Source organism: Halichoeres trimaculatus, unplaced genomic scaffold (genome assembly GCF_033239565.1).
Source record: "Halichoeres trimaculatus isolate MK-OKI-2021-1 unplaced genomic scaffold, fHalTri1.1 fHalTri1_scaffold_24, whole genome shotgun sequence".
Lineage (NCBI taxonomy): Eukaryota > Metazoa > Chordata > Actinopteri > Labriformes > Labridae > Halichoeres > Halichoeres trimaculatus.
Window position 1 is genome coordinate 9,251,827 of NW_027437202.1, and position 25,074 is coordinate 9,276,900.

Sequence of the window (25,074 nt, forward strand, 5' to 3'; positions counted from 1 at the left end):
TCAGAAGACATCATCGCTCAGGCTCTGCAGCTCTGCTGGGAGACGGACGTTCATCTCAAAGATATTCCTTTCATCGACATCGAGAGTGAATATGTTATTTAATCCAGTCTAATCCACCTGAGGAGAAGTGTTTTAGAGTATCACCTAAAGTTTTTAAAGCTGTTTGGTTCCTCTCAGTCAGGAAGAGAAGCTCTGACACTGATCATTTTCTGTGTGAGAAAATAACACGGTGACACACCTGTTGGACAGGGCCACCTTGTCATTCGACATGTTTACAGTGTCGGCTTCACAGCTCCTGTGTACATGAAAACAGAAGCAGGGAGAGGTCAGGCTTTCACTGAGGAGCCAATCAAACCTGTACACCCGTGATCTCTGTAATCATTAAAAATGAGACATGAAATATTTAAACCACGCGTCAGAGTCTGTTTCCAGGCACCCTGAGGTGGGAGGCTCCTGTGAGGGGCAGGTAGGTCAGCAGGGTCAGACACCTACCTGTGGAATCTCATCTCCTGATTGGAAAACAGAGAGCGTGATGTTGCACAGGGTCGCCACTAGATGGCGCGCTGACATCACGGATATCTGACGCAGCTCCTGGAGACCGAAAGTGATGGAGCTGTAACAGATGGTGATGTCAGGGGCTGCTGTTGTTGACGGGAGGAGAAGCTGCTCTTACTGAGGCTCTGAAGTCTGCGCGGAACGGATCGAGTCCGCGAATCCAAGTTAAAAATGGTTTTACGCACGAGCGCGCCGTGCGTAAAAGGAGCGACGCACCTGGAAACGACGTCTCTTCTTTCCTCTTAACCGAATGCGAGGAGGATTTCCAGAAATTTAGCTGAGGTAAGACTTTTTAAGTCTGTAAAGACAAGATTAAAATCTAATCTGAGGTGAAAATGTTCTGATATAAACCTCGAGAATAATCGACGAAACCAAATGTAGCCTCACAGAGCAGAGAGTAGCATTATTCTTCAGACAGGAGGCAGATAAAGTGTTTTTATCTCGAATAAACTGTCTAAAAATGAAAAAGGCACCTCATTTATCACATATCACAGGACTTAAAGACTGTGCGCAGCTTCTTTACATATTTCAGACTTCTTAAAGTTGTCAGTGGATGATTCTGCTGCTCTGGTCTTCCCCTCAGACTGGCCTGCTCTTCATGGATGCTGTGGACTACAGAGACCACCTGAGACTCTCAGCAGGAAGGATGAGGTGGTGGAGGAAGGCGGACATGTGGAGAGGCACAGAGAAGGAGGATGAGGGGGATGAGGAGCTGGTGGAGGTGCTGCTTCGAGGCAAAGCACCCTGGGGCTTCACGCTGAGGGGAGGCACCGAACACAGGGAGCCTCTGGTTATCACCAAGGTGGGGAGACTATTTGAAGTAGCTCATGTTGTTGTGCTGCTCCAAAATGCCAGATCTGAGTTTGAGGTCTCTCTCATCTGCCTCTGAAACTCTGACCTGTGGTGCATCATGGGAGCGGCGTGCCAAACACCCTTCATCTTCTTTCTGACACCACAGATGTGTGAGATTTCACACGTCAGAGCCAAATTCTGAGCTCTAATTGCAGCTCTCCTCCAGAGTCCAGGAACCGTTTCCACCTCTGTCGCTGCTGCTCCGAGCTGCAGCCACGTCAGGTTACAGCCGCTGCAGGATTTAATTTTTAATCAGAGCACTCAGGTTTCCCTCCATCACAGGAGCTCCTGGAAACAGGATCCTGAGAAAAACAGAAATAGTTGTTTGGAAAACTGAGCAGCTTGGTGTTTGATTCCCTTGTTTCATAACTTGTTTTTGTCTCTGTCTCCTGATGCAACAAAGTGCATCAAAGGAAAAGAAAGTTGTAGCGAAATATTTGAAAAGTTTGCGTGTGAAGTGGAGCCAGAGCAGCTGGAGGCTCTGAGTTACACAGAGGAGACCGAGCTGCCAGATGAACAACAACACGTTTGAATGTGCCCAGAGGATGGCACCAGAGGTTTGCTCACGTTGTTCCTTTAGCAATAACTCCTGTGTGTGTGTGTGTGTGTGTGTGTGTGTGTGTGTGTTCAGGTGGAGGAGGGCAGCCTGGCCGCGTCCGTCAGTCTCCGGGCCGGGGACACGATGGTGAGCGTGAACTCGGTTCCTCTCAGCGGCTCCCGGCAGGAGGCCATCTGTCTGGTGAAGAGCTCTCATAAGACCCTGACCCTGGTGGTCCGAAGGTACCAAGACCACAAACCACCTCACGCTGCCACGCTCGAGCTGATCGAGCTGAATCCAAACTAGTGCCGAGGTTTTAATCGCCCCCTTTCATTTTTAGACTGTCGGTTGGTTTCACTCGTGTTAGAGTTAAAGTTTTGGATTAGCAAGCTGCAGGAGGAGGTCAAAGGTCAAAGTCCTCAAACAAAGGACAGTGCTGTGACACAGGAGTATAAAATCTGCTCCGCGTTATACCCATCAAAACCCAGCCCTGTTCATAAAGAGGGTCTGCAGAGACCGGCCTGGGCCTCTTGCTGCTTGTTTGCCTCAGAGGGAGAAACAAAAGGGGGCATTGTGGAGGACGTGGATCCGGAGCCAACACGGTTAGTCCAGATAAGGACTCCTGAGTGAGACACAGAGGAGTCCGCTCTGTCAGACTCCTCAGGATCTCCTCTGCTACAGGTTTTTCTTCAGGTCTGATCCTCCTCTGGCTCCATCCTGTGGAGACGTGAGGCTGTTGTTTGAGTATTTACTGTTTGTGAAACTTTTTGTTTCCATCAGTTTAGTCAAAAACTGTAAAGCACACACACGTTGGAGCGTCCCCGTCCCTGTGGGAGTGGACGTGTGTCCACAGTCTGCGGCTCTGTCAGAGGGATCATTCATTAGAAAGTAAGCCTGATTTATTTTCAGCCTCTCTCCAGTAGTAACCTCTGTAGCTGCTTCTTAAATCCCTTTTTCTACATGTGCAGCTCATGTCCTGTCCTGTCAGAATTATATGCTCCCCAGCAAATGGCAACAGAGTCTTAGAGCCCGAATCCAATTACTAGTTGCAAAGCCACAAGCGTGTGCTCAGCTTTGCAGAGTGGGAGGACTCAACAGGAGGGGAAGGTGGACTCTCTGAGGGGTCTGGGTCTGTCCTGGAGCGCAGGAAACTTCTGGTAGGAGCAGATTTAAGGAGGAAACCCCAGACGTGTGTTGAGAGGAGGGGAACAGAAACTCGTAGCTGTAGGACGGTGCTGCGTCGGCCTCTCAGGGGTCACCGTCTGCTCCTGCTCCCCTGTTTGCAGGAGGAGTGGTACGGTCCATGTTGCCTAGGTGAGTTGACACTGCTTACTGGGATAGGCCATATCAGCAGAGCCCATTGTTTTCAGGGGCTTTGGCGACTCCAACCAGCAAAGAGTGGGCACTCCTGTCTGCTGCTCCCTCTCAGCGGACATGTCTGGGGTTTAGGAGATTAGGAGCAGGTTTCCACGCAGGTATTTCCTCCTTTTTCTTTCTCACCTCCACCTGTGCCTCCATGTTTCTGTGTGCCTGTATTTCACGACCTGTGGATCAGTTATTCTGGTCTCTGACGGATGGGATTAAATCAGGGAGCTGTGGCTGCTCGGATGATTTATCAAACCACCTGTAGCTTTTAAAACCTGAGGAGACATTGATGAATTGATGATGCTGTTAGTGCAGGAGGGTTAAAGTGAAGCTGTGTCAAACTGTCGGGTTGATTCTTCAGCTTTAAAATCACGATCCAGATGTTCATCCGTCTCTAAGTTTGTGCTTTACTCCTCATTCCTTTTATTGTTTTGTTGCCGAGCAGGCATTGACGCACCAATAAGCCCAGCTGTGATGACACGGGCACTTTCTTTTGTATCGTCCTGTTTGGAGGGGCAAAAACGGCCCCACGGCTAACCGCTGGGAAACCGGCGAGGTGTGGACACGGAGAGGTCTGAAGGGAAACAACAAGGAGAGAAGATTGTTTAGCACGTTAACGGCTGAGTAACGAATATTTAATCTCATGCATTAGTTTCAGAAACACTCTGAAAAAGACAGTCTGGGTGTAATTTAGCCAAGCAGCAGCAGAGGAGGTTTTGAGGAGGAGGTTTTCATGGAGGAGTAGCCTGACATGAGCTGGTATCTCTCTAAACAGACGTCAGCCGAGCCAAACATTTCTGTCTGCGCTGTGTTTTCCAGACAAGGACGCTGAAGTATCTTCTCAGCTGAAACTCAGAGCTGAAATAAATCCTGGAGCTGGAATGCGTAGCTCTGGTTGCATGAAGCAGGAAAGTTGTGATGGAGCTGCTCCTCCAGCGGTCAGGGTCTCTGAGACTCTGTGAACTTTAACGTCTCTACTTAGCGTCAAACTGAGCTGTTATGGTTAATTGTGTCGCTGCGGGCCCAGCCACTTACAGCCCAAACACAAGATTACAGCCAGGACGCCAAGCAGGACAATAACTCCTCCCCTTAGTCTCAAATCCCCCTTTATAATCCCCACGGAAATCTCCTCCACAGCACAAGGTGGAGTGTTGGTGTGTGTGTTCATACTCGGAGGTGGAGGAGGGGGCGGCAGGTCTTCAGACATGGACTTTGGGAGTTTTTCAGCTGGTCTGCTTCTCCTGCCTTGAAGGAGACAAGCGGACTGTGAGGTATAAGGTAAGTTGGATGAGTTTGGTGCCAACTGGGTCAGCCGTGTTCTGGTTTCAGGTTTGGTCGGTCTGAGTTTGGCTCGTATGTCGCCCCCTCCCCTGTGGGATATCTGTGACAGAGCAGCTGTATCCCCTGACAATAGACCCTCAGCGCTTCACAAAAAGTGACATTTGCATTTTCATTGTTAGGAGCAACACAACTCTCAGTGTGAGCGCAGGGAGGGAGGAGAGGGAGCAGAGTGGGGTTTATGCAGAAAAACATGGACGTAAGCTTCTTCAAAACACTCTTTTCATGTTTCTGTGTTTGGACGTCTCTCTGTCTCCGTTTGTTTTTGCTAAACTTCATTTCTGACTCGATGCTGCAGGTTAAAGGTGGAGGAGAAGGAGGCAACCTGTGGATATCTCTCACATCAGTGTCTAAATCATCTTTTCTTCTTCTTCTTCTTCTTCTTCTTTCTTCGCTTGCACCCTGTCAGGAGTAAAATGGTTGATGTAGTATCACCACGCGTGATGCCGTCAGAAAGCGAGGTTCATGTAGCGAGGAGCTTCCTCACCAAGATTTTACGGAGCTCCATGAGGTACCGGCAGATAGTCGTGTCAGGTTCATCCTCTAGTTTCAGCCTCCTTCTGTTTTAGACATGTCATAAACCCGAGATGATCTTTCTTAACGTGTTTTTCTTTCCTCAACACGCTCTCCAGGAAAAACCGCCTGAAAGGGTAACTCCATCCACGACGCATGACACAGACATGAAGTTTCCTTTAGTTATCTCTTATTTTGCAGTAAGCTAGATGTAGGAACAGTTTTATTTACTCAACAGCCCTCGCATGATCACATTTCTGTGGATTTGCTGTTAAGTAGAAATTTGTGGAGGAATCAGGAGCAGCTTATCCCAGCTCAGGAAACTCTCAGGGGGAAACGATGGGATGCCAGAGCACATGAGGGAGCTTTAAAAGCGGTGTGCTCTGCAGAAATCTGCCGACTCATGAGCGAGTTGAAAACGTCAAACAGTCCCTGGTTATTGTGTGAAGTGTTTGTCGCCTCGCTGCCTTTCAGGAAGAATGATCCAGGCTCACGGCCCCATTCCTGGCACTCCTCCAAGCTGACAGAAGAGGAGTCCGAGCCAGCCAGGAAAGAGGCCACCCCGGCACCGGTCTGGCAGCCAAAACATGAAGCAAGGTGGGTTTCCAGCTCCTCTGTGAGGGTAGAAAACACGCTGCATTCATCGCTCGTGGTCAGAGGGTGTGAGGTTAAAAACGAGCATGAATTCACTGAGTTACTCCTCCAACATGTTGATCAGCTTTCTCCTCTTCTTCATCAAACTTTAGGCCCAAAGATCCAGCCTCAGGAGACCCCGACACGCAGCAGCAGCTCAGCGGTGCGTTCAGCGCAGTGAGCCTCATGGAGAAACTGGAGCACCCCGTTAACCCCTACCTGCCCGGCCGCCTCTCGCCAAACAAATACAGCAGCAGCGCCGACCTCGGAGGGAAAAGAGACTCAGGGCTCAGCTGCTTCTCCAGCGGCTCCAGTCCTCCTTTCCACGACCCCAGCTCCTCAGCGAGGAAGGGCACCAGCACGGAGAACATCTTCTTCAAAGGCTTCCACAGCGAGGCGTCCCAGCAGGCCGAGCGGCCCAGGTACCTCCAGCCCACGCTGGGAAACGGAGGCTGGGAGGAGCAGCCAGCCTCCAGGGTGTCCGTTTCAGGGAGGCCAAGCTTTGCACCGGTGTGGCAGGTACCAGAGAAGAAGAAGTCCCAGTCCCCTCCTCCGCCCCCACCTCCCCTACGCAGTGATAGCTTCGCTGCCACGAAGGTCTTTCCTTACACGGAGGGCCCATGTGGTCCAGGCAAGACCCCCAGCGCCCATGGCAGCCTCAGGTTTCACCACGAGAAGACCTCAGAGGCCAGGCGGAGCTTCAACCCCTTACCCACCAAAGACCTCCTCCATCCTTACACCGCCGCCGACCACAACCACAACCAGCTGCACCCCAACAAGCTCTTCTCGCTGTCCAGCACCGACATCAGACAGTCCGGCTACGCCAACCTCCCGGCGCACCAGAGGCAGTACAGCGACGAGAGCCCCCTCTACCTGCAGACCCGGTCCGCCCCTCCCACAAAGATCCAGAGCGTAGGGAGCTACTACCGCAGCCTCCAGGACCTGCCCACCAATGCCTTCTCGCGCAAATATGTCCGTCACTCCACGGCGTCGCTCGCAAGCTCTGCTGCAGTCCAAAACCTGGAGAACGGGGCGCACAGAAGGAACCACGGCCTGGCGGGGAAACTTCTGGTGCAGACTGCTGAGCTCCAGGCAAGGCGGGGCAAAGCGGAGGGCAGGGGGGACGCAGAGAAACCGTACTGGGTGCACAGCGGTGAGCCGGGCTTCCAGAGCTCCTTAAAGACGAGCAAGTCCAAGTACCCTCTACCTCAGCCCCAGACGCCTTACAGGGACTCTAAGGAGCGTGGCGAGTCCCACCTCGTCCCCCAAACCTCTGAGGTTGGCAGTCGCAGCGCTGAGGACGTTGTAAAAACAGCCGAAGGACACACTGAAGACTTCCCACCAAGTAATGACCCCAAGGTGGGTCTCGTGAGGCACCAGGACCCATGGGTGCCTCAGGAAGACCACAGAATATCCCCCCTGAAAACCCCTCTGCTCCACTCTCTGGCCCAGGAGAGTCGGACTCTGACTGAGCGGCAGATCGCATCCATCACCCCGAGTGTTTTACCCAACCTGGAGCCCGGTGACACCGCAGCGACCACCAACGGGAAAACAAACCGCCGCAGCGACCGCTACGCCACCACGCTCCGCAACGAGATCCAGCAGAAGCGAGCCCAGCTCCAGAAGAGCCGCAGCGCCGCAACCCTCACCTGCGACGCCGAGGAGGAGGAGACGGAGGAGTGGAGGTCCACAGAAACCTCCACGTCCTCTGGGGTTTCCTTCTCCAACACCTACAAGGACCACCTGAAGGAGGCGCAGGCCCGAGTCCTCCAGGCCACCTCCTTCCAGAGACGAGACCTGGAGCCGCCCGTGGTTAAAGCCTCGAATGGACGCGTAAGAGGACGCAAACGCTTCCACCTGGCCAAGAGGACGCACTCCTTCTCAGAGCCGGACAAGATCGACAAAGTAGGAGTGGAGGGGGAGTCTCAAACGGGGGGTTTTGGGGGACCAAGGAGGTTCTTTGATGTCAAACCGGCGTTTTCCAGACCCGTGCTGAAGTCCAACCTGAACGTGGACCCTGAAGAGACGTGCAAACAGAAAGACAGACCTGCACCTGGAGACGTGGAGAAGGCACAGCAAGGTTCAGACCCAAACCTCCTCAACCCGGGACCAGGACAGGTCTATCTGGATCAGCAGAGGCTGGGGACCTTCGCTGAGTACCAGGCCTCGTGGAACAAACAGAAGAAGACGTCAGAAACCAAGACGCAAGGACGGTACCACTCCGCCGAGAACATCCTGGACACGGACGCAGAGGACAAGGCTCTGTGCGTCCACGAGAGGTCTCGATCCTCTCCGTCCGCAGACTTCTACTCACAGGTGAGGAGTCCTCACAGAGAGGTGTGTGTACAAGATGAAACGTCATGCTTCAAAACAAGATCATCATTTAAGAGGAAGCTTCTTTCTTTTTGCAGAATAATCCTTCACCATGGAGAGACGGGCAGAGCCAGCAGAGCGCTCAGACCACCAGGTGAGACAGTGATGAATGACAGAGACAGGTGAGGCTGGAGGGTCAGGAAGTGTGTGCTCAGTGAGAGCAGGTCGAATAGTTAACCCTCACTGTGTCGACCTGAACGCAACGTGATGTGAAGTGTCGTGTAAACGTGGAATTTATGCCACTGGTGAGATTTCAGCGCAGAGCAGGGTCTGGTTCAGGTTTTCTGTCTTGCAAGGGTCTAGATCTTTCCAAATCTGGTTTCTGCACGTCTCCCTCCCTTGTTTTTCTGCTGGAGATGTTTGTTTCAGACGTCAGGTGCTCAGCTTGCTCTTTATTTTTACCTTCAGGGGAACAACAGAGACCAGGATGCGGTACCAGCCTGACCACAGCCCACAGTCGGCCCTGCCAGTCCCAGGCGTCACAGACCACAAGACCAGACCAGACACTGCCAATCCCTCCCACACCACACGCTCCACAGGCCTGAGCCCCAGCCCAGGCTCCCAGCATCCACAACCCAAGAGCCCTCTGCCGCCGCCCAGGCCCCATTTAGGCCCAGAAACCACATCCTCCTCCCAGGAATTCCTCTCTGGCGCCCAGGCAGACCTGACAGCGCTCCAGCCTCCGTCCAGCTCCAGCTTGGACACCCAGAGCTCGTCCACCAGCCCCACCCAGGCGAGCAGAGGAGAGGACAAGGAGCAGCCACCGTCCTCCTCTTCCTGGACGTCAGCTCAGCGGTCTCCCTCGCCACAGTTTGCCCCGCTGAGACTCACAGACAAACCGCCGGCCGTGTTCGTGCAGGAGGACTCACTGCTCAGGTAAGCAGCTTAGACAAAGTGCTTCAGGTCTCCTCGGCGACCCTCCTTATGTAAGCTTTTCTCCTGCTCTCTGGAGGAGGCTGTGAATAGACCGGGAGGTAAACAAGTTCAGGATGGAGGAGGAATCTGTCGTAGTGAAATGTAAGGAAGAACTCTGTTGGGACGCTGTGCTTCCTCTGATGTTTCTGTTTCCTCTGCAGGTCAGAAAATGATCTGAAGCCTCCAGCGGAGATGGACACCAACAGTCCGGTCCGGAAAGTCCCGGTCCGGATCGTCCACACTGAGAGCCGCGTGGAGCAAGAGGGCCGAGCTTACCTGCCTCAGAACGCCGACACCTGCAGCGTGTTGGCGCTGCTGCCCCACATCCCCTCCCTGAGCGTCACAGAGCGCCCCGCCTCATCCCTCTTCAGCGCCTACAACCGGCAGACCGCTCAGGACCAGGACTCAGCCCCTGAGCCGAGCTGTGTGGGGTCAAGACCCACAGAAGAGGACGCCAAGAGAGAGGAGCTGGCCCGAGACATCATGGGCAAAGACAAGTCCCTGGTGGACATCCTGGACCAGAGCGGCAGGATGACCACCATGGACCTGATGGAGGGACTCTTCCCCTCAGAGGAGCAGATCCTGGAGGGGGCTCACCAGCGCAGGAGGGCCTCTGCAGGCTCCAGACTGCCCACTTCATCCCCCAGGAGCATGGAGAGGTGAGAAACTAAAGCTTACCTGAGAGAAAAGTTTTATTGTACTGCCATCTGCTGGTTACATGTGGTATTACAGCTGGTTTAAAGAGGAGGAAGATGTTTTTAGTTTAAGGAGAAACAGGAGCTTTAAATAAACTTTTCTTACGGTGTGTGTGTGTCAGAAGAGAGGAGGAGGACCTGTCTGTATCAGCGTCAGCCTCCCTGGTCCCCAGCTCCTCCTATTACAACACGTCGGCCCCCAAAGCCGAGCTCCTCATCAAGATGAAGGACATGCAGGAGCAGCTGGAGGAGCAGGACTCTGAGGACGAGCTGGACATCGACCTGGCCAGCAAAAAGGTGAAACACCCTCAGAGAGAATATCATCTTCCTCTGACGGACTCTGTGAGCTTAACTTTGTTTTTCTGCGACTCCACAGCAAGAGCTGATCTCCAGCCTGGCGGGGAAGCTGGAGGTGCTGCGGGAGGCCCGGCACAGCCTCCAGGAGGACGTGGAGGACAACGAAGCTTTGGGTCGCGAGGTGGAGGCCACCGTGCAGCGGCTCTGTCAGCCCAACCAGCTGGATAAGTTCAGGATGTTTGTTGGCGACTTGGATAAGGTGGTGAGTCTGCTGCTGTCGCTGTCGGGGCGCCTGGCCAGGGTGGAGAACGCCCTCAACAGTCTGGAGGACGAGGCGCCGCCAGAGGAGAAGGTAGGAGCCGGATCACATGATATTTTACGTCACCTCCTGAGTGGTTATTAACTCACCTTCATCCTTCATCAGCGCACCCTGACGGAGAAGCGTAAGCTGCTGATGCGTCAGCACGAAGACGCCAAGGAGCTGAAGGAGAACCTGGACCGTCGGGAGCGGCTGGTTTTCAGCATCATGGAGGACCACCTGGACGCAGAGAGCCTGGACGACTACCGCCACTTTGTGAAGATGAAATCGGCGCTCATCATCGAGCAGAGGAAACTGGAGGACAAGATCAAACTGGGCGAGGAGCAGCTGAAGTGCCTGCTGGACAGTCTGCCGCTGGAGCAGAGGCCGCGGCTCTGACACGCTCAGCGTTGAGTCAAACTTCTGTAGCATGTTCAGTTTCTGGTTTCACAGTTCAGACATTTTCCATGTGACCACAGGACGCGTCAAACCTTTTCTAACTGTTGCGTTTTCTTGTCTTATACATGAACAGTCTTATAAAACCTGTATTTCTGTCTGACCTGCTCACTGCTGGAGGTCTCGTCAACACTTCCAGTCAGATCTCACCCTCAGAGAGACGTCGAACTCTCTCTCAGCGACTGATCCGTCGTCTCTGAGCGTCCAGTCTCCTCTCTGCAGCTCCTGGAGTTACAGACGAGAAAGTAAAGATGTAAAAACTGCTGAGCGTGGACGGTTTGTGCTTCTCTTTCTCACGTGTATTTGAGGTTAAAGAGAGGAGTTATAGTAATTTATTGTAGCCTTTTCCACAGCGTCTCTGGGAGCAGAGCCGTGTTTATCTCTGAGTCGTGACGTCCTCTTTGTTTAACGAGGAAATGAAGAGTTTGATTCCTGAATGCTTTGACTCTCTCAGCTTTTATGTCTTCTTCTGTTATTCCACAAACTCGTCACGTTTGGGTCAAACTCTTTGATTTCTGCTGAAGAGGAGGAGACGCTGCTCCTCTGTTGCTCCTCACAGGTTTAAAGTGATTTGGTGCTGTTAGCCGACGCTCCCATCAGACGGAGCTCGTCCTCTGGATGAAGGACTGACGTGTTTTTGTGGATCTAAAGTTTGCACTTTACTCTAGTTTGGACTCTACATAGATATTTATTTGAAGACGTGCCTACATGAGTCTCTCACCGCTGGCGTGGGCGTGGCCTGGTCACCACAAACATCATGTATGCAGTGCGAACTTTCACCGACTGTCAAAGCAATAAAACGATTGAGCTCAGAGGTGTGACGGTGATGTTTTCCTGTTTGTCTCAGTCTGTGTTATGGTTTTACTTCACGTGAGTCGACCCAGTGATCCTCCTGATACTGACCCTGCGACCTTTGAACCCCTGCAGGCGTCACACTGTTTGTTTTCAGGGGAGGGGACAGGACTGATCACAGATCTGATTACAGAAAAAGCGTAGCATGTTCAGATAAAAAACTAAACTTTAGTAAAAAATCAAACAGAGAAACGTTTCTTAAGGTGATGTTTCTGCCGTGACAGGACTCGTTTGTGTGTTTTCATACTGTAACCACCTCCATCGTGCTGGAAACGCTGTCAATCATTAACACTTTGGGACATGACGGGAAACTGTATCAAGGCCATTTCTGGCTTCACGAGGAGGAGCCGCCCTTCATCTCACTTCCTCATGAGACTTTCAGTCGGTTTGAGCCTCAGAGACGAAGCAGCATCACGAGGATCTGGAGGAAAGGGGTCGCTCAGGTAGGTCAGAGTTTGATCTAAGACCAGCGGTCGTCTTTAACGCCTCAGATTAACCGTTTAAGATCCATTATTGGAGGTTTTTCTGATTTTACTTTGAGAAAATAAATCCACATCATCATTTCTGTCTGTGAATGTTCGTTCTTACCCATAAACACCTGAATCTGTTTGACAGGGAGGAGCAGGAGCTTGTTTGCCAGGTAACCAGGGAACAGGTGAGCATCAGGAAGAAGGATCTGCTGAAGAGAGAAGAAGAAGAAAGAGTTGGAGACAGACTTGAGGCTCTGACCCCTTATGATGAATACCTGAGGTGTTTTTTCACTGATGACGTACCTGGTTCACACTGCACACGCTCAGCTCTGCGCCCTCTGGGCCGGCTGCGTGGGCTGGACGCTGACGGCGGTGGCCCTGGGCCTGATCCAGTGGAGGGTTTGGCAGGTCTCTGACAGGGAGATCATCACGTCTGGGGAGGCCTGGGTGGGTCTGTGGAGGGCCTGCTTTAACAGCCACTCTCTGGTGAGCCCGGGCTTCGTGGCCACGCACTGTCAGTACATCGGCCTGACGGAGGCCTTCACACCCCCAGAGATCGTGGCGGGGCAGGTGCTCATGCTGCTGTCTCTCCTGGTGGGGCTTTGTGGGAACGCCGGGGGCGTGTACGCTCTGAGGAACATCTACTTTGGGATGAAGACCTCCCCGATCCGTCTGCTGTGTGTCATCACAGGTGGGCTGAGTCTGCTGTCGGCGGCGACGTCTCTGATTCCTCTTCTGTGGAACGTGAGCTCTGTGGTGACCAATCAGACCATCAGGTTCCCCCCTGAGTTCAAAATGCCTCCGGCTCCTGATTCCCAAAGCGTGGGCTTCGGGATTGGGGTGGGGGTGGTGGGGGCTGTGCTGATGGCGGTCTCTGGGATTGTTTTCTGCTCCTACAGGTTACCTGTGAGGTCACAGCTGGGGGCCCTGCCTACTCTGAGACATGACGTGTACCTGGAGCGCTCTGCAGGATCTGGGACTCTGACTGACATGAGAGGGAGAGACAACCCAGCGTTTGAGTCTCATGAACAGCTGTGATCATGATGAACTTACATTTTAAAGAAGAGGGATGTGTGACACAGACTCATGTGGTTTGAAACAAACTGTGATTCATCCCAAATAAAACCTCAACCCGTCTGTCTGCTGGGAGACTTCCTTAAGATGACGTAAAAATAAGAGATTATACTCTGTGTGGGAAAAACCCAGGTTACAGTCTGTGTCTGCAGGGAGTGAACATTTAAATACTTTCAAGATAGCATAAAGATAAAGTCATGTAGAGATCAGAGAGAGGAGGGAGAGAAGAGATGAATTTTCTTACATATTTTATTCAAAAAAGCAAAAAGTTCATACCAAGAATTTCAAACCATCTGTATCAACGTTCCTCTGATAGTGAACAGTCCCTCCCTCACTGAGATCACAGCTCTTCCTGCCTGCTCGGGGATTCTGGAGGACTTGGGATCACCTAAGCTGTTCACCGATGCATAATAGAAAGAGGACAGAAGTAAAGTTTGGTCAGGTTGAGGTCAAATTCTAAAAATTTCTACTGGAAATCTCAATCATGATCTGTGGGGACAGAATCACTACTTCACGTTTGCTGTTAAATCACTTTTCCTGGTCCTTCCTGGGGCGGTGGGGACTCTGTTTTGCTGCGTAGAGACTCAGTACTGTCTCCCTGAGGGGCTCTTTAACCATCCTCCAAAGATGGCACAGTTAGGGGCGGCTGCTGCTGCTGATCTTAACCTTTAGAGGAACTTCATACAGTACACAGACTGAAGGTTCAATCCAAGAACAAAAAAAAGACAAGCTTCAAAATCAAGCGCTGACACAAAGTGTAACACATCACTGTTCATAGAGGACTTTTCTTTCTCCTGGAGGACAGGTCACAGCCAGGTTTATATCCCGTATCTGTCAGCGAGCAAACATTTGCATAACAGGTTTATATTTAGCCATTTCCTAACAATGAATCCCTCCAATATAAGTTAAAGACAACACAGGAGAAACGTGGCATTTCATTCAAACACGCTCTAACACTGAGTACAACATATACATGTAAAGCACATTTATCGTTTAAAAACAGTTTAAAATCTCAAATATCAGGTCTGCTCCAGCTTTATCATCATGGTACAATTTCATGGAGGTGAAGTTTAAACATGGCGCACACACAGGTTGTAAATGCAAATGATTCAAATGCAGAGAAACTGTTCATCCTGGTGTGTGAAAATAACTGTCCCCCACTCCTGACGCGGTGCATCAAACTCCTCTGGTTACTTCATGAAAACAAGCAAACTTGTTTTTCTGAATAAAAGTAGAAGATTATCTTATTTTAATGTCTCCTTTTACAGTGAACAGGGGATTGTGTGCGCTCAACTGGCCTTGATAGGAAAGGATGCTTCATGAGCATCTGTTTTAAAATCTGCATCATTTTCAAGGGGAAACCAAAGAATGCACCGGTTGTTTTCCTCTAAGATGTACGGTTACATCATTTGACTTTGTGTCAAAAAAATAAAAAATAAAATCCTAGCATTAACAAATGAACAGACTTTTTTTATTTCATGAATTACAACAATATTCTTAGAAAAACAGGTTCACATTCATTTCTATTCTTTGAATGAAACTGACACAAAGCTGAACACATCACCATGACTCTGATGGCTAAAAAGTGTGGGTTTTTGGGTGAATAATTCATTGACAGAGCAGAAAAGTTTTCTTTGAAATCCCTCCTAAAGGACAGGATAACAACAAACAAGGTAATGTGACATTACTATTAAAAATCACAATAAATGCTATTGCTCCAATAAACAACATTAGCATCCCTGCACTTCAGAACCTGCTGTCTGTTTCATGATCCTTACCTCAGACTGTGTTTACCTCCCTGCCTTCTCCAATGGAAGCCCTGATAGAGTCAGTTTTGATCCAGATGGTTTGAACAGAACTGAACAAAAAATACGTACATACATACAAAATAAAATATAAAATAAAAAAAAGATTTAGAAATGCAGGAGATTTAGTCATTCCAAAGTCCGCCGGTCTGTTCTTGATAGACTTCAATGACGTCTTCGTCCTCCATCCCCAGCTGACATAACAGACAAACAAACAGACAGATGATCAGCGGAGAGATACGTTACAGCATCAGACACGTATTCCTTTTCTTTTAGGTAGTAAAAGCTGGAACAAATCATTTATATATGAGGAAAAACTGCATGTAGACGAGTTTACCTCTTTTGGAGTCTGGTTATCCGAGATTCGCTGTCCCTCGAACAGGAACCTTAGCGTGCCGGCTGGAACGCCCTGTAGGAAAACACACCCAGGTCCATCAGATATAATGTCTTCTAGTGCTGCTAAATCTTAACAACTACGGTAAGTAGTAAAACTAAATCAATAGACCCAGATTCTACTGAAGCAGGCGTGACTCTGTGCTTTTCTGTAGTCTGGTGTTGTCAATCAGTAACAGGCACAGGCAGGTGTAATTTCCCTCTTACCTGTCTCTGACTGTAAGACTCCTTCAGCTTCTTCAGATGCGTCGTCATTTTCACCTTAAAGTGGATTTCACTGCTGTCCTGTAGGCACGAAGTAAAGGTTATAAGTAAGAGGTTAAGACCACAGCATCATTACTCAAAAAAGTTTTTAAAAATTAAGAATTTGTCCACAACTAAACACACAATATGTCATTCATCTTTTTTTTTAAATGTACTACTAGTAAATGTCCCCAAATACCAACACAAGACAAAGCAACTCATATCGTATGTTGTAATAAATGAATACCAAACATTATGTTGAAGGCAGAGCTGGACATTACACTGACTGTATCAATTTAATAATTTTTTGCTCTGGTTGAAAACAGGACTTCATGACTACTACATGAACTGACACTGCAATATTTTTTTTCTTATTGAATGGGAATATCACAGAAATTTCACAGTAAAGCTACTTAGCTGTTAAGTTATGGGATAAATAAGAGATATATGTTTATTTTTGAACAGCTTGCTTTGTGTTTATTCCCTGCCTCGCATATATCAATAAAAATCTCCACTGAATCTTGATATCACGCACATGAAAAGTGCACAATTCCTTTATTATTTCATAGTAAATATTAAAATTAAACGTGACGTTAGCACTACGTGTTTATCGGACATAAACAACAACACTACTTCTATCCAATGCTACAGGTAAACTCAAAAATATCCAGAACATACCTGCCCAATCACTTTTAATTTGATGTACTCCCCATCCTTATTGTCCCCTCCGTCTTGGCTGGATGGTTTTGTCTCCTAAAATGCAACAACAACACAAAACATCAGCAACAAACAGCATTTAAAGGGCACTCGAGCAGTACGTAGGCCCAAAGGCTCCATTCAGCTAATTTTACAAACACCACCATAAATATTCACGTTTCGGCTTCAAAATGTGAAAACACTTCAACTTGTTTGGGAGCAGTTTCAAATTGTGCTAGACACAAAGCTAACTGCAGGCTAAACAGCTTTACAGGCAGTGAGTTCAGGGCCTGAAGCTACAGGAGCTAACAGTTAGCATCTTAAATAACAAGCTACGAGGTGGCGGCACAGAATCATTATTTTGCCTCTTTTTGAATTTTCAGCGCTTTAAAAACAATAAGCACCGTTTAGAGTTTGTTACTCACCGTGTCTGACATGCTTTTTCTGTGTTTTTAATGTTAAAATTTAGTGAGAAAAGATGAAGCGAACGTTAGCTTTCACGCGCAGCTGTAGCTTGATGTTGTGAGAAATTGCTAATAACTGGAAATGACGCAGCGGATGGTTTCCTTCAAAGTAATACGTCTCTAATTAAAAGCCCGTTAACGCGAAAGTGTCGAGCCCAAAACCTTTTTTTTATTGTTTGGCGTGGTTTCTTTTCGTTTAATTAGCTGTATGTGAATAAAAAAGTATTCTGTTAAAAAATACCATTAAACGACCAGGGTAAAAAAAAAACAAAAACAAAACATTTTAACATTCCTAATAACATTCCTAATTCCTAAAGATACATATTTTGAAGATTATATATAATTCTCTGTTTATTAATTGATAATTTCAGCTTCCTGTTTGGCTATTAAGCGATTTATTAGGCTCTCAAAAAAAGTGCAATTACTGTTATGGGTTATTTTTTCCTACGTATTCTGTTCATAAAATTCGCCTTCGTTTTGCTATTAAACATTAACAAGTCCATTCCCATCAATACTTTACTCTGAACTGAATGGAGACTTGTTTTTGCAACACTTAACCTTGCAATATTCTTATCAAATCCTCTTGGCTAAACAATTTTAAATGTTTTAATCAATACCAACAGTTGCCATTAATCCTCTAAAAATGTATTTAATTATATATACATGTCATGTGTCTGAAGGATATCCCTCTGACATCACAGGTTGTGTTTTTGTTGGACTCTTCCAACGAGGTTCTGGGGTTAAGACCTGTCAAGTGTCTCAGAGTGAAAAGATCCCTTCTGGTTACTGACTACCAACATAAAGTGGAGAAAAATAAATGAGTGGGTTTTCCTTTCGGGGAAATGCTTTGCTTTTAACTTGTAGGCAGAATCCCTTGACTTCCTGTGAGCATCTTGAACGAGCTGTTAGCTTCACGCAACCAGGGGCAACAGCGAGCGAAGCTACCGTCAACCAGTCAGCAACAAAATGAGAGCTGTGGATTAACTCTGCTCGGTTTAACTAACGGACACTGCAGATCGTGGTTAGATTAACCATTACAGGGTCATCTGTCCACCTGGATCCATCCCCTGGGCCGATCTGACAGCCACAGGGCCTCGTCGTCGTGGCCCAGCAGGACTCGAGTGAAGTTGGGAGCTGAGGACCAAACTTCTGCTTCCTCCAGCGTCCTCCGCAGGGCCCGGGGCTCCTGTCACCGGCCCTGTGGATGAGGGAGTGAATACAGATACAATCAGCCACCAGGTACGATGCTGAAGATGGACCTGATTGTTGTTTGATGATTGTTTGGGGCCGTGTTGTGAGGAATGGCTAAAGGCTAGTTAGCGATAGCTTAGCTGGATAACTTCCCTGGCCTGACAGCTAGCCCTACACGAACTCTCAGCTAGCTCCTAGCGCTTCATCTGGAAGAGATCTGTGTCTCTAAATGTGTGTTTTGATCTTCATTCAGAGATGTCAACTGTTCCTTACAGCACCTCATTGCGTTGCTTGCAGTGTCTCATGGATTAGCAACAGTTGTTGAACCGTTTAGCCTGCGCTGCTGCTCAGCTAACGCTAGCCTCTTAATTCAAAGCTCATCACAGACTAAATGAGGCCATAATAACCTCAGATTGTTGTTATCAATAATGATATCATCGCTGTCACTTGAAAGCTCGCTGCAGTGGCTTATAAATGAGTTATTTCATGTAATGTAATCTTAAATGTTTTGCTAATATGGAGTGTCACAGGCTACTCTCATCAGTGTGATGGATCTGTCAGATTTAGCCTCATTTGGACTCTGATGATCACAGGCTTTGATTAGCATAGGCCATCTTTAATGTCCAAACAGACTGTCCTATGTTCAATCTCAAAGATCTTTTGTGTTGAATGGAAACATTAAGAGTTAACCTTAGATAATCCAGATGTTATTTTGGGAATGAAATCCAAAGTGTGCATGCTGTCTCTGTGTTTACCTGCTGATCAAACAGTAGCTTCAGGCTCCAGCTTGTGTCCTCATCAACTTCATGTCAGGATTTATGTTGTACTTTTTCTGTTGCAGGAGAAAGGAATCCCTTTGATGGGAGAATCCTCTTTCCTGGCCTTCTGGGTCAATCGCTGTGCCATGATGATGGGTACGTGTGTGTGTGTCTGCAGATAACAAGTAACACTCACTAGGGCTTAAACCAACTAAACAGCTGTTATTTATTTCACATTAATAACACCAGCTGAATAAGTGAAATCTTTCTGCCCTCAGATGAGCAGGAGGCGCTGAACTCAATCATGCAGGACCTGGCCGAACTGCACCGCTCTAGCCGTCCTGCAATGTTCCTGTCGGACCTGGGCAAACCCAAAGCCTCATCGCCCAAGAACCAGGTAACCACTGTGTTCAGAGTAATCAGGGTGGGATGCAGGTGGCCTAGTGGTCTGGGCCGACGAGGTTCGCCCTCAAGCAGGTGGTTCAAGTCCAGCCTGTGTGTCATTTCCTACTCTCTCCACTGTCTCAACAAAGTTACTTTAAAAAAAAAACAACAACAACAGAGTGTCCAATGACAGCAGTGATAGTCCAGCTTTTATTTTCTTGGATAAAATGTCTTTATTTTTTAATATGTGGTTGCTGTCTACCTCATAGAACGACGTCAGAGTGAAGTTCGAGTTCAAAGGGGAGAAGAGGTGAAGCTTTAAGCACATCCATCACTTTGGTCTTGTCAGCTCAGTCCTGTTGCGTGTCCCGCTGACCTCTGACCTCTCCTCTTTAGGATTTTGCAGTTTCCTCGCCCTGTCAAACTGGACGACCTGAAGGCCAAAGCAAAGGTGGCTTTTGGTCAGATGATGGACCTTCATTACACCAACAACGAGGTGTGGGGCTCAAAGATCTCACCGTGCTGAAGAGTATTTTTCTGATGCTTCACTGAATGAGAATAAACGTGTCATCTTTTCCTGCAGTTGGTGATTCCTCTGACCACTCAGGACGACCTGGACAAGGCTGTAGAGCTGCTGGATCGCAGTGTTCACATGAAGAGCCTGAAGATCCTCCTGGTGCTCCAGAGCCCGTCTCAGGTCAGCAGAGGGAGAACACCTGAGACATATTTAAAATCTTAAACACTGACTCTGAACTGATTCGGTTTTGTTTCTCCAGAACTTGTCCTCCAATATGGACCTCCTGCCGTCCCACGAGGAGCTGGACAACACAGGATTCAGGGTGGCTGACAAGAAGAGCATGCTCAGTTTGATAGGTGAGATGTGAGAAATATTTAAAGTAGCTCTGAAGCTGATGAACCAGACACAAACCACAAACTCATTTATTTCTCTGACACCATCCTCAGGCTCCCACTCCACAGACCGCAGCTCCCCTCCTCCAGGATACATTCCCGACGCGCTCCAGCAAGTGGCGAGGAATGGCTCCTTCACCAGCATCAACAGCGAGGGGGAGTTCATTCCTGAGAGCATGGATCAGGTACGTCACAGACGTTCAACAACACGAAGAGTTAACAGCAGACACGGGACATGCATGGTGATGTTTGGGTTTGTCCTTCAGATGCTGGATCCTCTGTCCATGAGCAGTCCAGAAAACTCTGCGTCAGGAAGCTGCCCCTCGTTGGACAGCCCGCTGGACAGGTCAGGACCTGGGTACTAAACTCAGACCACATCAAACTGAGGGGCTTTTGTGTTTCTGATTGAAGCTTTCAGCAGATACACGAGGATGATGTGTATAAATCGTCTCATCTTGATGTCAAACTTTCTGTCTTCTGCTCAGCGACTACCCAAAGTCCAGGATGCCTCGAGCACAGAGCTACCCTGACAACCACCAAGACTTCCCAGGTAGGTAGAAGCATTTCAAACACACCTGAAGACTCACTGATGAACTAAAGAGGAACAAAATCATCAGTGAGTGATTGTTCTTGGTAATATCTGACCTGCTTTCAGAGTACGACATCCCAGTGTTTGAGAAGTCAGGGAAAGGTGGAACCTACCCTCGACGATACGGCATCCCCTTCGGCCTCCAGGATTACAGCGACGGTGGGACCTGTTCCTGAACAGTTTCTGTTTCAGTCTGGATGGTGTTGTCGTTCTGATCATTTCTTCTTCTTGTCCTCCTCTCCTCAGGGAGGAAGACCTTCCCTCGGGCTCGGAGGACACAGGTTCACGGTTTCCGTTCCCCGGTCAGCTTCAGCCCCACGGAGCAGTCGCCCAGCACCAGCAGCGGCAGCAGTGTCTTCACCCCTGACCTGGAGGAGGCCCCGGGCCCCACCAGGAGGCCGCGGCGGGGCAGCGACATCGAACCCAGTCCCAACCCAGCTGCTCCTTCAACCCTGTCTGTGATGGACATCAGCCCCCCCAGCCGCTGTGAGTCCAGCCTCCTCGCTGATCCCAGGTCACCCTGTCTGTTCACAGCCGTCTGACTCCTCTCCTCCCTTTCAGCTCCTCGAGCACCAACCAACTGGAGGCTGGGGAAGCTCCTGGGTCAGGGAGCCTTCGGACGGGTTTTCCTCTGTTATGATGCCGACACCGGACGAGAACTCGCCGTCAAACAGGTCCAGTTTGACCCTGAGAGTCCAGAGACCAGCAAGGTGAGCGTGTTCGTCATCAGGCTCTGTTTGTGGGGTCACAGGTGGAGACTACAACAGGATGTGCTCTGTGTGGTTTAGGAGGTCAGCGCGTTGGAGTGTGAGATCCAGCTCCTGAAGAATCTGTGCAACGAGCGGATCGTCCAGTACTACGGCTGCCTGCGGGACAGCATGGAGCGAACGCTCTCCATCTTCATGGAGTACATGCCTGGAGTGAGTGCTGCTGTCTGTCTGACAAACTGTCCGTCACTGACCAGGCGCTGCTCGAAAACACCTGTAAACTAAAACAGTTTCTGTTTGGAATAAGTTTCTATCCGGGTTTTCAGGGCTCCATCAAAGACCAGCTGAAGTCGTACGGGGCGCTGACAGAAAACGTGACGCGGCGCTACACCCGGCAGATCCTGGAGGGAGTCTCCTACCTGCACAGCAACATGATCGTCCACAGAGACATCAAAGGTGAGTGTTTCACCTCCTCCATGAAGAGATGTTTTAAAAACTGTCTTTAAAACCTGAAGTCCACGCCGTGACTTCCTCCTCTTTGCTCAGGGGCCAACATCCTCCGGGACTCGGTGGGTAACGTGAAGCTGGGGGACTTTGGGGCCAGCCGGCGCCTACAGACCATCTGCCTGTCAGGAACAGGGATCATGTCTGTGACCGGGACCCCGTACTGGATGAGCCCGGAGGTGATCAGTGGAGAGGGCTACGGCAGGAAGGCGGACATCTGGTGAGTCCCGCCCCTCAGCGTCTCTCTGAACGTGTTTGTTGGTTCCTGTCTCACCTGTTCAATCCTGGTTCTGCCCTCAGGAGCGTGGGCTGCACCGTCGTGGAGATGCTGACCCAGCGGCCCCCCTGGGCAGAGTTCGAGGCCATGGCGGCCATCTTTAAGATCGCCACCCAACCCACGAACCCTGTCCTGCCCGCGCACGTTTCGGACCACTGCCGAGAGTTCCTCAAACGGATCTTTGTAGAGACCAAGCAGCGTCCGTCTGCTGACGAGCTACTGAGGCACATCTTTGTACATTAACCCCCCACCTCACCCCGCCTGCCGAACAGCCAGAGATGGCCTTACCTGACAGTGTCCCTGCCTCTGAGCCCGCCCCCACCTCGGCGCTGAAACCATGTTGGACTGGGAGGAGGTGGCTGGAAGGAGTCGGGGCTTGTTGGTGGGAGCGGAGGAGTCGCTGCTCCTCCTGTCTCTGTTTTTATGAGACTGCCATAGAGGACACGAGTTGATTCATTTTTCTTTGCAAGTTGCACCTTAATGATCGAACACGGAGGAGCGGAGCACCTCCTCCTGTAACCGACTCTTTGAAAGCTCCTTTTTTATGTTTGTACGGTTTCTCTTTGGGAACCATCCAACGTGGGATCGCGTCGTGTTGTGGACCTTCAGGAGATGATGCCTGACTCTAGAGCGCCCCCTCCCCGTCTTGCTGACCTGACCCCAGAATGTAGTCTCCCGCCAAACCCCCGAGCGATGAAGACGGCGACCGCGGCCTGCTGCTAACGATGAAATGAACACTCCTGGAAGAAGCTTCCTGTCTCCTGCTCTCTCGTCTTTTCTGCTTGGCTGTCTGTGAACTACCTTCCTCCTCCTCTTCCTCCTCTACCTTTGCCATGTGCCTTTTCTGTTCTTTTCTTTGACTGCAGTCTGGTTTCTCTTGGTTGTGTTGCCTCCATGTTGAACTGCCTTCCACCGTTAGCCCAAAGCGAGCTGCTCACGGCTCGGCTTAATCATCCGTTTCTGCCTTTTCAGCCACAGGAAGTCCTGTCAGCATCCTGGTCCCCCCTCGGCTCATGTGCTGTGCTGGCCTGCTCTCTGTGCCGGTGACGCTCCTGCTAGCTTAGCTTAGCGTGGTAACTTGATGAAGAGGCGCAGGAGAGCTGTGTTTGTCCGCTGCAGACGCTCAAAGCTGATTGGTCAGAGCTCTGGCTGTATGATGCTGTTCGAACCACAGGCGTCAGACTTGAAACCTTCTCCTGGATGTTTGGAGCTGCTTGTCGTTGAACTTTCACGTTGTTTTGCTGCTGCATCGGGTACGTTTTACTGTCCTCCAGCTGAGGTTTCTCTGCAGCACTCCTGTCAGCTCCTGTTGGTAGTTTGTTGGCCTTGCATGCACTCCTGCACACTCACATTTGAAGGCGTTTACAGTATTCACAGCCTTTTTTTTAACAACAACAAGCAGACATGTTGTTGCCAAATTCAGAATAACCTCGTCACTTTAGCCAAACCGCTCCTCTCCTCATGTTTTCTTTCTTTGAACGTCTGTTTGGTTACGATTCATGGAGCTTTCTAAGCATCCACCTCCCTGTACGCAGCAGAGTCTAGTGCTGGATGGGTTTGGGTCTAAAGGTACGTTTAGTGCAGGAAGGAGAAGCTTCTACCTGAAACACTATTTCTATCAGCTCGTAAAGGAAGAGCACTTCTTACTCCTTACAAACGTGGTTCTGAGTTGGTACACACTGAACCTTCGTCACGATAAGTGGTTTCTGTAAAAGCACTTATTAACTTTAGCTGCTCTGTGTTTTCACCTGCAGGTTGTTCAAACTTTCAAAAACAAACTCCAAACACCTTCTTCACTCAGCTTGGCATCTTTAAAGCGGTACATGTCCAGAAATGCTGGAGGAAATACGTTTGTTTATTTTGTGAATCAGCCCTGTGTCATGAAATCATTCGGTGTTGTATTGAGTTAAAGGTGGCGAACAAAACAGATCAACGCCGCCAGCACTGGTACCCTTAATACGCACGACCGTTATGCACTATCTTTGACTCACTGATGCTTTCCCACCACCCCGCATCGGCTGGCCTCGTGCAGCTCAGCTCAGCCACTTTTTCTTTGCACATTTTAGAGATTTTTTACTTTGTTTCTGTGTGTGTGTGTGTGTGTGTGTGTGTTGATGACTCAAACATGAATGTAATGTCTCAGATTTTCACCGTCAGATGGCCTCGTTTATCACTGTTGATTCAGTCTTCAGTACCAGTATTTGTCACCTGCAGACGCCAAGATACACCTGTAGTTCTCTCTGTAGTGTGTAAAGCCACTGCTGCCATTCCTGGGTGTGAATGTGTGTAAGTGTGTGTGTGTTTGTGTGTGTGTGTGTGCGAGTTCAAGTTGGAGAAGTGCATTTACTGCAACTTGTACTTTTTGGACACTGCACCCTAAATGCCTTGAGCATTCTGACTGTAGGGGTCGACAACATTAAAAAAAAGAGTTTGGAAAAGGTAAATAAAATATGTACAAATGTAAAAAAGAAAATGTACCCTTTTTTAAAAACAGAAAAAAGAAAAGTCCACTTATATCTCACGTTTGGTCTCTGTGTATTGTAAAAGAAGCCATGTTTATAATTATAATTGGTTTGTGACCAATAAGCCTGTTTATATCAGATCTGTATATCAGTGGTACGCATAATTTTTTAATATATTTTTTATTTTACTTTTTTTTTAATGGGAGATTTTATGCATGGTTGGGTCCAGAGAGACGCAGCGGTGCCGTTGAATGGTTGCTGTTTTTTGGCAAAATTCTGGAGTATTGCAACAGCTCTGTGTTCATAATTCAACGATTATGACATGAAAATAAAAGATATTTATTTCACATGGATGTGGCGTTGAATCGTTTGTTTGCAGGGATATTATTCTGGAAAATAAAACCATAGAAAAAAACCCAAAAGTGTGTTTTACCTGACCTCCAGCGTCAGTCGTGGAGCTCTATCGCC

General features: G+C 49.1%; 4 protein-coding genes across 9 annotated transcripts; 3 read left to right on the plus strand and 1 right to left on the minus strand.

Annotated features, from left to right (window-relative positions):
• Window positions 1-593: 593 nt before the first annotated feature.
• LOC141785826 (protein Shroom2-like) lies at window positions 594-11,618 on the plus strand. 6 transcript variants are annotated; one of them, XM_074664376.1, is made up of 13 exons: window positions 594-837; window positions 1,139-1,357; window positions 2,039-2,187; window positions 5,058-5,159; window positions 5,281-5,298; window positions 5,636-5,758; window positions 5,908-8,110; window positions 8,206-8,261; window positions 8,576-9,043; window positions 9,244-9,741; window positions 9,900-10,074; window positions 10,154-10,426; window positions 10,499-11,618. In XM_074664376.1, the coding sequence occupies exons 2-13, from the start codon at window positions 1,154-1,156 to the stop codon at window positions 10,769-10,771; spliced, it is 4,542 nt and encodes a 1,513-aa protein (XP_074520477.1). In that variant the 5' UTR covers window positions 594-837; window positions 1,139-1,153; the 3' UTR covers window positions 10,772-11,618. The 6 variants fall into 6 exon arrangements, with proteins under 6 accessions (XP_074520477.1, XP_074520478.1, XP_074520484.1 ...); XM_074664377.1 differs by having other exon boundaries at window positions 9,903-10,074; XM_074664383.1 differs by lacking the exons at window positions 5,058-5,159; window positions 5,281-5,298 and having other exon boundaries at window positions 9,903-10,074.
• Window positions 11,619-12,444: 826 nt separating this feature from the next.
• LOC141785880 (claudin-34-like) lies at window positions 12,445-13,188 on the plus strand. Its single transcript, XM_074664477.1, has one exon. The coding sequence runs from the start codon at window positions 12,445-12,447 to the stop codon at window positions 13,186-13,188; it is 744 nt and encodes a 247-aa protein (XP_074520578.1).
• A 269-nt stretch (window positions 13,189-13,457) lies between these two features.
• On the minus strand, window positions 13,458-16,927 carry sumo1 (small ubiquitin like modifier 1). Its single transcript, XM_074664497.1, has 5 exons — window positions 16,787-16,927; window positions 16,344-16,418; window positions 15,630-15,707; window positions 15,367-15,438; window positions 13,458-15,223 (listed from the first exon to the last, which is right to left on the minus strand). Exons 1-5 carry the CDS (start codon window positions 16,796-16,798, stop codon window positions 15,155-15,157), a joined length of 306 nt encoding a protein of 101 aa, XP_074520598.1. The 5' UTR covers window positions 16,799-16,927; the 3' UTR covers window positions 13,458-15,154.
• A 674-nt stretch (window positions 16,928-17,601) lies between these two features.
• Window positions 17,602-24,953, plus strand: map3k2 (mitogen-activated protein kinase kinase kinase 2). Its single transcript, XM_074664419.1, has 17 exons — window positions 17,602-18,064; window positions 18,858-18,930; window positions 19,053-19,171; window positions 19,428-19,468; window positions 19,555-19,654; window positions 19,742-19,855; window positions 19,935-20,031; window positions 20,122-20,252; window positions 20,334-20,413; window positions 20,553-20,617; window positions 20,723-20,815; window positions 20,903-21,142; window positions 21,218-21,366; window positions 21,445-21,576; window positions 21,690-21,819; window positions 21,910-22,087; window positions 22,168-24,953. The coding sequence occupies exons 2-17, from the start codon at window positions 18,876-18,878 to the stop codon at window positions 22,385-22,387; spliced, it is 1,944 nt and encodes a 647-aa protein (XP_074520520.1). The 5' UTR covers window positions 17,602-18,064; window positions 18,858-18,875; the 3' UTR covers window positions 22,388-24,953.
• Window positions 24,954-25,074: the final 121 nt, after the last annotated feature.